The sequence below is a fragment of the Ciona intestinalis genome, chromosome 2, assembly GCF_000224145.3.
Source record: "Ciona intestinalis chromosome 2, KH, whole genome shotgun sequence".
NCBI lineage: Eukaryota > Metazoa > Chordata > Ascidiacea > Phlebobranchia > Cionidae > Ciona > Ciona intestinalis.
This window is the reverse complement of record NC_020167.2, coordinates 2,976,791-2,988,703: the sequence shown is the minus strand read 5'-3', so window position 1 is coordinate 2,988,703 and position 11,913 is coordinate 2,976,791. Positions and strand designations below refer to the sequence as shown.

Sequence of the window (11,913 nt, the reverse complement as noted above, 5' to 3'; positions counted from 1 at the left end):
CAAAGAGTTAGCATCCAAAATTCCATTCATTTTATGACAATGATCTACTTTCATTTGTTGTCATAATAATATTTATTTTTTTTTAATTTTACTATGGTTAACTATAGGAACATATATAGAATAAAACTATACACTAAACATTCAAAAATTTACATCTGTTTTATTTGATGGGAAATTCTTTGCCCACTCATATAGACGCTCGTATGCATTTCCATCATAGGACCCGATACAAGAACCAAGCATGTCGTCTGTGAAGTCAAATGCATCGACCAAACCAACCACATTTCTACGTAGGGATGCGAGAAGTTTAACTTCTGCCTTACGAGCCATGTCCAGCTGCTTACTGCTCAGGTACCCATCCTGGTTGATAAAAAAAAAATGTGAAATAATGATAATTGTCGCTTATCTAAACCACGAGTTTATGGGGGGATATATAAACAAGGACTCAAAATATATAGAAAAAACTATTGTAAAGCCTGCTTAAAGATAGGTTAAATAAAATTGATTTTTATTTACGTAGGTTTAATGTTGAAATTTGGGTTGTTGGTTGATTTTAGGCCATTTGTTTAGATAAAAATCAGTACAAAGCACTTTACTTGTAAAGCAAGGACATAGATTTGTGTTAAGATGTGATCACCCACAATGTTAATGATTTATTAAACAAAGCTTGTGTACTTAATGTGATATTAATACGCAATATCACATCACACAGTCACACACATACATTTGTTTGCTTACAATAAATTACATTGCACTGAACCAAGCAGGAAAAATGTGGAAAACAGTGTGTGCTGCAAAAGTCACACAAGCCTAGCCAAAACAATGTACAAAATAAAAAATGATGTTGTGCACATGCATTTGTCACCTACTTTTAAAAAATCTCCCGGAAAATTGTTGATTTGATGCAAAGCGTTTAGAGAACATAGTTGGTCAAGCACCTCCCTCACTGCACTGGAGCATTTTAAGTTACGAAGATAGGACGAAAATGTTGACACAATATGCTGTTCCATGTGTGCCTGGGTGTGGATTGGTTTAAAAGTGTTTTAAAAAAGATTGCGTTAAAGACAATGTGACTACCTTTGAAATATTATAATGAGAAAAAAAAATATAGGTTTGTTAAAATTTTAAAAGTTCAAAGTCTAGCTTGAAAAATTTATTACTTGTTTAGATAGTTTTAGTTTCATTAGGGTTTTTTTATAAAAACTATGTTAAACAACAGTTCATTGAGATATAATTCACCTTAGCTGCATTAACTAGTTGAATAGAGACGAGGTTCCAAGCCTCCATTTGTTTCATTCCATCGGCAACTAAACTTTGCAACTCAGTTGCTACTGACAACAGCAGTTGCCTGGACCTTGTAAAAAAGGCATTACAGTCAAAACTAGAATCATGTATGAAAACGAACTTTTTATGAAAGGCCAATTCTTTTTAACCACTGTGCATTTTGCTACTTTAAAACAGAATGCACTTACCATTTCATCACAATCACACCATAAAGAGGACCGCATTCATATTTCTCACCTATGCTTGAAACAAGCTTCCAAAATTGAATGGTCACATAACTCCATCTGGTTTGCAGCCTGGCACTTATCTGGAGCATCCTCAGTTAAATACATAACCGATGCATCAACCGGTTGTCCCATGCTCACCTTGGCTGCTGTTTTAATCAAATATCTAGAACATAAATACAATTTCATTGAGCTAGTAATAGGAATTGGTTAGTGAGCTTACCTGGCAGCTTGCAAGTAGAGAACAGTATTTTCACCTTCATATGTACAAGAGGCTACCAACCTTAGCAATATGTATGGAAGACCACTTGACTGTAAATTTTTCATGAAGGTTATTTATTAAGATAAATATTTTTATGAACAAACTTAAGCATGCGCTTAAAAGTACCAGCCAAACTTATACACAATTGTTTTAATTTAGATCAGGTAATACCAGCAAATATTAAAAAAAAACAGACTTTAACTAAAATAATAATATGCATAACTACGCCAACAGAAAATTTAAAAAAAAAACAATGTACACATTTATTTGTGTATCGATAACTGCAAAACCAGTGAAAAAACATTACAAAAATTTTGCGTAAATAATAATTAAAATAAAACTTACAACTGCATATCCATGCCCACCACATGATCTCCTCAGGATCTCAACACCAGCTGAAGTTCGTTCGGTTGCAATCGCTTTCATACCAGCTGTCATCATGTGCATCTGGTATATGTCAATAAAAAATACAAAGTTAAATGAAATTTATGTATTGTTATGTAGTGTGAACTAAATTTCTGTTAAATTTCTGTTATGTAATAGAAACTGTATTTTTTAACAATGTACAATTTTGTTCGGTTATTTTTTACTAACTTTTAGGTTTTAGGTTGGTCTGGTAAAAGCCATTAATTATTGTCACGCATGTATAACAATTAGCAATTATCTATTATAAGACTCTTTAATGCAAGCTTATTAATACTGACAGGAAAACATAGATATTTCATTTCTGTTATTAAACAATCTTCAAAGACATATTTTGTAATTAGTGTTCGTTACATTCTGTCTATTAGCTTAAGTAAGTTAATTGTTGGATATGTAACAGAGCCGTTAATACCGATTCTGAATATATAATTGTTTGTAATAAGTGTCAACAGGTTCACCAATAGCAAGTTTTTCACTGTGAATTACTGTATACTTTTTAGCCAAGGAAACTTTTTGGTTCAATTTAGGGTGGTGCGTTATAACTATGGCGATATAAAATACACAATACACAACATAACAAAATCATCTTAATGCATAAATACTTAAGTTAAGTTCAAACCTCTGCCATGTTGGATAGATCTCCCCGCTTAACATCTTCAAGGAACTTGACATATTTACTTCGAATAAATGCCAGATTGAAGTGCAAAGCATAAGAAAGGGCAATATAGGGAATTATTTTGTTTTGCTGCGTTACATAGTCAATGATTTGAACTTCTGGCCCACTGTGAATGTAAATTCAAAATAAATATTTCAGTATTACAATAGACAAACCCAACTAATCAAACACTCGGACAAGCCAGAGGTTACCTTTACAGTGTAATGGTTAAGCAATAAGAGCAGAATTTACACAGTATGTTTAATACACCTGTATATTTACCAAATGAACCCTTATGAAATCTATTATAGTTTAGTCTTATTTATTAGGAAGGATGGTCTGGGTAGATATTTAAAAAATCTTGATTGTAAAGAGCTGGGAAAAAACTTCAGACTTCTGACATTACTGAAGATAGTTTTAGATTACAAACCAAAAAAAGTAAAATAAAGACATTTGTGGCATTTATATATGGGCTGTAATGTTTATATTCAAAATGACCTAAAAAAACCTTGTTTATACACACAAAAAACCATATTTACAAACCCTGGTGTCAAGCTGCCTTGCTTCCGCACACAACTGTATCTAGCTGCGATTGTACAAGCCATCTGTATATAAGTCACTGCCTCATCTTTAGCAAGCACCACACGTAGGTTAACCATGGACGCATACATCAAACGGTCGTTGCCAATTTTCTGGAACTTTCCTTTGCTATCAACCTGAAGGGTTATATTAGGTTTTTTTTTTTTTTTAATTTTTTAAAAATTTTTAAAAGGGCCCCCCCCCCCCCCCTAAATTTCCTTAATAAAAAATAAGACTCATGATTAACTGATTTTAATTTAGTTTTTTTAATTATAGGTTTTTTTTGTGTAATTAAACAAAACAATTTCTTTTTTTTTTCTTTTTTGTTTTTTTTTTCATATAAAAATACTATGGCAAGTCGCCTGTTTATGGGGCATACATTTTCATTTCTGGTGATTTCATTTCTGTCCATATTGAATTGACAGGGTTTACCGCTCGTCTTTGCGTCTAAAATTTCAGACATTCTTGTTTGCGAACCACAATGAAAAGCCACTATTTTTTTAATAAAATACTTACATAAGCGTATTTTGCCAACATGTTTTCTTTTGGTATTCTTACATTATCCATACGCAGGTAACCATTATCAGTGCTATCAAGTGCCAAGGTGGGTCCAATACTACCCACAGTAATGCCTGTATAAAATTAAGTATAAAATATTTTAAGGGTAATGAGTAAAGGAGTGGTAAAAATAAAGTAATGCACTGCATCAAAATTTTAAAGAATTGAGGCTAAGAAACCAAATTTTAAAAAATCTAGCACAATTTTTTAACAATATTTTTAAAATTCTACTAGAATTAAGGAAAATTTTCAGATAAACCTACGTTTTGGTCAATACTATACAGAAAAATAAACAAATAAAAACAGAACAAAAAAAGGAAAAATGTTTATGCCAATCTTAAACAATCTGCTCAATTTCATAAAACATAGGAAAAAAAAAAAAAAGGAAAAATGTTTATGCCAATCTTAAACAATCTGCTCAATTTCATAAAACATATTTAGTATATTTCTCCTTCAAAACGTAAAAAAGAGTTTTTCACCTGGTAGAGGTTTGTGATTGGTCATATCACGAACGGGTACTATAAAAGCTTGCATCCCGTGATTTTCACCTCTCGTGATCAACTGAGCCATCACTAATGCATGAGTAGCCATTTCTCCCACTGTGATATTCAAATAGGTAAATGTTAATTATTGATCCTCAAGTCAAGATAATGCCAGTCGCAATAAAAAGGGTGCTGTGTTTCATACAAACATTGTGCCTGCTTACAAGTTGCCATGCATTTTTTTAAATTTTTTGATAACTAACAATTTAGACACCGCAAAAGGCTCTAATGAGTTGGAGCAATTATCGTTAATTTTCTTGCCCAAAACAACGTATGCCCTCACAGTGGTGACAAACTTTGGTTTTGATATCTAGTAAACAGTTACAATAATCAAGATGTAATTCAATATATAATTATATACAGTAGAGTTTACAAGTTCTGAATTCACGATAAACTTATGTTAAACTAAATATATTCCACCACTTACAAGCACCAGGCCACCATTTCATGGATGAAATAGAAGGTGTGTTCATAATAAACTCCTGTGACCGTGGATCAAATGTGGCAGTGGTCTCCAGTCTCCTTAGATTTGTGCCTTTCAAATAGGATGAGTAATAAATACAATGTGCATAATAAAGTCAACAAAAAAAATACAATATTAGCATCACTTCTTATTTGCAAAGCATCGCCTTTATATACTGTTGCATTAAAACACCTGTCCTACAATGTAACAAAACAGATAAATCACTTACCATGTCCAAGTTCGGTTTGAGCATAAGCTCCAATGATCTGGCAAGCCTTTGCAAGAGGTAACCACTTTGCTGCTTGTTCAGGTGTACCAAAACTTACAATAGATGGAACAAATGCCCCGGCATGAATAAGCAATCCAGATGCATTTGCTAATGTTCTGTTTACCAAAACTTAGTAAGCAATGGCCAATGGGCAATATTCATTTCATTTCACTGCTTCTTGACCATTTTTGGTATGCCTAATTTTTCTTTAAAAAGTTTGCATAAGTGCTAAGAGAGTAATTTTTGGGGTAAAAAGGCACCTTGGGTCAGAATTTTATTGCTTTCATTGTAAGTTGGTAACCAAAGGATATCGGGCTCAAAATACAGCGAAGCGCAATTTACAAACCTTGGTAGAAACTCCATGTCAGCTGAATGTGGTTTGTCCATATGCCAGTTATTTCTTTTTGCCAGATCAGTGAAAAAGTACATCATTTTACGATTGTTTTGAAAATTTATTTGTTCCTTGTTTAAATAGCCACGATGAATTGTCTTCATGTTGGGATCCAAAGAAATCTTTCGCTCTGCCAAAAGAAAGATAAATATTCTCTTTGATTTAAATTTTCACAACTGCTGCATTGGAGTCTCAAAAAGGTAGCAAAACTATGTGCAAACAAGAATCCAATATTTTGCTGCTGTGTAGCACATTCAAAAAAAGAAAAGTGAATATGTACATGCAAAATATGCATTTCAATATATTTCCTAAAATTTTATTAATAAATGCAGATTGTGCAGTTACGAGTTCACGAACATTGTTACTTAAGATATATACTTTGCGGATACGAAGTCATAAAGAAAAGTAAAAATTATACAAATTTATGTCTAAAATGCCGCACAAACTTTTAGTTATTTTACTCAAAACAAATTTATGTTTAAATGACCGACCCTTTTTGGTTCATATTTTACTTAATATAACACCTAATGGTTGTGAATCTTGTTGACTTTGCTGTGTATAACTATGACTATCCTTTCCTTTATTTTCATATTATACTTATAGGACTTAAAAGAGCATTTGGCACTAGTAAAGAATCCACCAGTACATAGCAGAACAGGCTGGTGGAAATATTAGAGGTTGGTGGCTAGGGGCTGATGGTTAGGGGATTAGTGGTTATAGAGGTTAGTGGTTAGCAAATAAGGTGGGGGGAGGATTCTTCACTAGCACCGAGCATTTTACAAATATATACCAACCAATGCTTTTCCGAAGAGCAGTTTTCTCCAACCCTCCATCCAATATATTGGTAAGTTCTGTTACATTAAACGTGGTCTTGTTTCGCTCATTTGTGATCAGTTGAGATTCAGGAGACAAAGCCATGTCATACGATTTTAAACGAAACACTTCTACAATAATAATGAAGGGTAAATTAAAACAAGTAATGCACATTTAAACGCATATGTTATTAAAATATAAGTTAAAAGTTGGGCATGACCATCGACCACTTTCCCACGGTTTACTGGTATATAGTATATACTACAGTGCATAGGCCAGCTAATATGGTTGACGTAAGTGCAATCTTTTAAAATATTTCGAAGAGACAAATGAAGGTTATTATTATTATATAATATTTATTATAATCTATGCAAAGCTGCTGCAACGAAGATTCTAAGCTAAGGTGTAACCTACGGGTAATACCCTAAAATGAAGCTCAATTTTGTCGGGTGTTGTGACACTTGCCCGGACACAAATGTTTTCAGAAGACTGTGAACAAAATCATTACACGTTATTTTACCCAATTCTACTCAATATGTTTGGATTTTCGATAAAGGGAACTTTGCGAATAGTACACGCTTATTATTACCTGTACAATTGCGCTGTTTTGTCAAGCGCCAGTTTGTTTTGAGCATGCGTTCGAAGCTGTTTTGAAGATTTTTTTAATTTGGTACAATTGCAAATTAATAACCTTATTGTGAAGTTGGTACTGCAAGCATTAAGTAGCTGTGTGGTCTGATAGCGTAGAAAGATACTTTTATAATTTAATATGTATCCTATAGCTCCCAACTTATAGAAATAGTTGCATATTTCATCAACGTAAATAGTGCGAAAGTGTAACGGCTCATTGTTGCATTAAATTGCCTCCGTCAAAATTCATATTCTGCACGATTCTATTGGTCGTAACTTTGTATAAACGAAATATTAGAAGGGCGCCTTAAAATTAGCTCATTTAAAAAGATCAGAATAGTAAAACGTGACAACTTGTTCTGGTCCCTTGACAACCGTAGATTGTACATTTTCCGAGTTTTAGAAGAGAGGTCATATTCGTACAATCAAAGCGAAACTTGTTCCAAAATACTTTTTTTGACGAAGACAAATTCACAACTACAAACTCAGTGGTGTCTGTACAACTAAGAGAAGACAAAACATTCCCGCATTGGACGAACGTGAAGTAAGTCTTCTAAGTTCATATAATAATTCTGGTATAGTTATTGCTGTTGGGGATAATGGGCCAAATTTGGCCTAAATACCGGGTCCTCGCCCTCAAAGAATAGAATAGATAGTTATTCCTCCCACCGACAAATATATCCTCTAACGGTGAGGCGCGCCAGGGAAACTGAGGTTAGGTCTGGTTGATAACTTGCTACCATAACCCGCCCTCCCTTCCAAAATAAAAATCAAGTTAATCAAACACACTCCGTTACAGCGATTCCTTCGACAGCGAGGATGACGACAGCGATGATGACGACACAGATGAGGACGATAGCGACGATTTTTACCTCGATGATGACGACACAGATGAGGACGACAGCGATGATGACAACAGCGACGATTATTACAGCGATGATTACGACACAGATGATGACAACTACTACGATTATTCCTACTATTGAGAAGATGCCCCACATCGAACTTAGAAAACATTGATGTTGTATTCATGTATTGATAACGGAAAGTGTCCTGCTCATTTGAAGCCAAGTAACGTCTGACCTCTTTTTAAATAATCATGTATATACAATTTGACATTAGTAGGATGAATACATTGAACGCGGTGGTATATTAGTCTTATTGCTTCATTTATTCATTATTGTTATTCATAATGTTGTTTTACCGATTCATTTATTCAGTATTGTTTCTTTTATTTGCAATGAACAAAAACTTGGAATTCAACCAATAATGTACAGCATTCTTAAACACGGCCAAAAAATAAAGCACGATAAACGAAACTGAATGAGTGTGGTGACCGAATGAGTTTAAATGTAAAATGAGTTTAAAATGTGTAAGCAAAGCACTTTTCCCACAACGGTATTTTAAGACTCCCGATCAAACATAAAGTACTGTCGGTTATGATGAATATATATAACGTTAGCACCTAGATCCCAAATATCTTGATCGTGTTTTAACAATTAACAACGCTTTGCTTTCAGAGTCGTGAAGATGCTGTTATCCAAATCAGTAAAAAATCTTGGTTTACTGCCAAATGGGAAAGAGAATGAAAACAGGCTACCTTTTATTCCACCCTATCTTCGTATAGGGCGTAAAGCCAGATAGTCAGGTAATTTTAAAATGAATGAATCATGTCTTGCGTCATAGCCTAATACTTAAGTTTCGAATCAGGGAAATCTGCTGGATAAACAGCAATTGGTAATCATTAAACACGCAAATAGTTTGTTTTGTGACGCGACCTGATGCGTTAAAGTGCATATTCAAGTTTATGCAGAGGTTCTTTTACAATGGCAAAATGTTAAAACGTTTAGAGAAGTCTGTGTAGCGATTAAGATTACGTATGTAGCAAAAGTAGAAGTATAAACACCAATATTATAACTGCATTATTACAAGTGTCGAATAGCCAGATTATACAAAAGAGATGGGGCTCCAACATACTGGTTACATTGAACTGTCACCAGCGAAAATTCGTTTTATGCAAAACTCTATTTGTCGGAATTTTAAGAATGGGGTTTCGGTCAACGACACCGTCTTAGATATATTAGAATTCCGATTTGGTATCGACGAGTTTCCAGAAATTCGAATAGTAAAACGTGACAACTTGTTCTGGTCCCTTGACAACCGTAGATTGTACATTTTCCGAGTCCTAGAAGAGAGAGGTCATATTCGTACGATTAAAGCGAAACTTGTTCCAAGATATCGATATCATTGGAAAAAAGTCACAACCAAAAACAACGGAGTATCTATTTATGTTAGAGGGGATGATAGTTGTCTCATTCAGCAAACCTGGAAAAGTAAGTCTTCTTATATAGATAAACCTTCTTACATATAAACAAACATTGCTACGACTCTTATTATTACTTAAATTTATTTTGATTATAATACACTTTTAGGTTAAGAGCAGTACCTATACTTTACTGCGACAAGCGACAGTTTTCTTATGAGAATTGTAGCTATCATGACCAACGTACAAACCATGGCTACCATGACGAACGTGGCAACCATGACGAACGTACAGACCGTGGCTACCATGACGAACGTACAGACCGTGGCTATCATGACCAACGTACAGACCGTGGCTACCTTGACGAACGTAAAGACCGTGGCTACCATGACCAACGTACAGACCGTGGCTACCATGACGAACGTATAGACCGTGGCAACCATGACCAACGTACAGACCGTGGCTACCATGACGAACGTATAGACCGTGGCTACCATGACCAACGTACAGACCGTGGCTACCATGACGAACGTACAGACCGTGGCTACCATGACCAACGTACAGATCGTGGCTACCATGACGAACGTACAGACCGTGGCTACCATGACCAACGTACAGATCGTGGCTACCATGACGAACGTAAAGACCGTGGCTACCATGACCAACGTACAGACCGTGGCTACCATGACGAACGTACAGACCGTGGCTACCATGACAATTGTGGCTACGACGATGAAGAATACGATAGTGACTACAGCTACGATGATGATGATAGCTATTACACTGACGATGAAGAAGATAGCGAAGCTGGTGGTAAAGACGGTTACTATAACGAAGGCGAGGAGGGAATTAGAACTGTTTCTGATTATCGCTATGTCGACCTCGGATTTTTGGAAAATCAAGGGCCAAAATTGAATTTCCATGAAATAGGTAAAAAAATTAAATATATCACGCTTTCATTTAAGGATGACGCAGGACCGTGTATTAAAAAACAAGAATTGGAAGCGCGTACAAGGACAAATAACAACAGACTCGCTGCAGTCGATTCGAGAAGGATAAATCTAATTGGAGATGACAGTAAAGATGTACAGGATGTGTTCGACCAACTTGGCAAAATCCACAAATCCAATACAACCATAACTATCAGCCAGTACACCAATTACGTTTTAGATCGGGAATCAAATAAGTACATTGCAAACACAGCATCAGGTCAAATAAACCATACCAACCAAGAAGTGGAGGAGCAACCGGAGGCAAAACTCAGCAGAATTACTCACGCTGAATACTTAAAAGCAACTTTGGAATGAAAATGTGAATTCCGTGTTTCCCGGTAATGTCTACGATTATGATACCGGCAGCGATGACTCCGATACGATACTAAACGAATATGCAGCAACAGCACAAACCTCTAAAGTATCTGCTAGCTTACGAATAGAAAGAAAAAGGAATAGTTGTTGTTGTTGTGTAATATTTTATATCTGTGTTGGCATATTGCTGTATTTTTTCTATGTTGGTATGTTGTGACCTTTATGAAAAAGGACACGGATATTGGTTTTTCATGACGATTTTAAAGTGTATAAGTCTATATTGCCTCCGTGGTGAGCCGTGTAACCTTGAGCAAGATACTTAACGGCAATTGCATCAACCTTGTGGTCTCTTATGGTTGTCCAAATTGTCAGCCACGCATACAAAAATAAAAAATTCCCCTAAAAAATAATCACCCAGCACTAAGTAACATTCTTGGTAACGCTTACCCTGGCACGAGGTGTATGAAACACAACATCCTTGTTTAACAACTGTTATTTTTTGGCCAAGCGAGAATAAAGTAAGTTTCATTTATTCATACATTCATCTTTAAAAAAATATTTGAAAATACATTATTATTAACCTCCATGGCGCCCTCTATAACGGAGGGCGCCATGTTAACTTCCAAAATGTTGGGGAGAACGTAACTCGCGAGTTTGGTCGGTGATTCACGTTTAGTATGGCTAGCGGACGGTTGTCCGCAAGGGCAGCACCTGAAAGGGCCAGCTTCGCTCAGATGGTGGCAGCTAATACACCAGGAATAGTGTTTAAAAGACCAACATGCCTTATGTTTAGAACGAACAAGCTAATGTCAAGAAGCGAGATAATATTTCTGTTAAAAGAAGCAGGTTTTACAAAAAACAGAATAGCTGGCATTGCAGCAATGAAAGGTAACAAAGTGGATGTCACCTGTGTTACCAGGCAGAATGTTCTGGATCTGTTCGAAAAGTTAACGACAGTAAACGAAATTTACGGCCTTCGACTGTACGAATCCGACATTGTAAATGTAGTAATAGGATGGGTTCCAATACCCTTTCCTGAGAAAACGCTGCTGGAACACATTGAAAAGGAATATGGCAAACCAATTAAAAGCACTCACAAAATAGATAAAGATGGGTTCAAGACCGGAGTCAGATACATAACAATGAAAAGAGAAGATGTGGAAAAAAACCCGATTCCCAGTTATATCGTAGTTAACAATCTTGAGTTTTATGTCTCATACTTTGGCCAAAAGATTACATGCCAATATTGCT

The 11,913-nt window shown here is 35.4% G+C and overlaps 1 protein-coding gene across 4 annotated transcripts in view; it reads right to left on the bottom strand.

The window, feature by feature from the left end:
- LOC100175974 (peroxisomal acyl-coenzyme A oxidase 1) overlaps window positions 1-11,913 on the bottom strand; it is a 21,122-nt gene that overhangs the window by 1,437 nt on the left and 7,772 nt on the right. Inside the window, exons 1-15 of one of the 4 annotated variants that reach the window (XM_018817498.2) lie at window positions 7,052-7,204; window positions 6,444-6,593; window positions 5,605-5,779; window positions 5,220-5,374; window positions 4,955-5,062; window positions 4,465-4,584; window positions 3,944-4,059; window positions 3,392-3,564; window positions 2,813-2,975; window positions 2,116-2,217; window positions 1,732-1,820; window positions 1,522-1,674; window positions 1,240-1,354; window positions 870-1,016; window positions 154-360 (exon numbers count right to left, since the gene is read on the bottom strand). In XM_018817498.2, the coding sequence (XP_018673043.2) occupies window positions 154-360; window positions 870-1,016; window positions 1,240-1,354; window positions 1,522-1,674; window positions 1,732-1,820; window positions 2,116-2,217; window positions 2,813-2,975; window positions 3,392-3,564; window positions 3,944-4,059; window positions 4,465-4,584; window positions 4,955-5,062; window positions 5,220-5,374; window positions 5,605-5,779; window positions 6,444-6,593; window positions 7,052-7,097 (2,019 nt within the window). In that variant the 5' untranslated portion in view covers window positions 7,098-7,204. Of the gene's footprint in view, window positions 1-153; window positions 361-869; window positions 1,017-1,239; window positions 1,355-1,521; window positions 1,675-1,731; window positions 1,821-2,115; window positions 2,218-2,812; window positions 2,976-3,391; window positions 3,565-3,943; window positions 4,060-4,464; window positions 4,585-4,954; window positions 5,063-5,219; window positions 5,375-5,604; window positions 5,780-6,140; window positions 6,162-6,443; window positions 6,594-7,051; window positions 7,205-11,913 lie in introns of those variants that run through there. The other 3 variants (XM_026840800.1, XM_009859310.3, XM_026840801.1) reach the window with 3 other exon arrangements.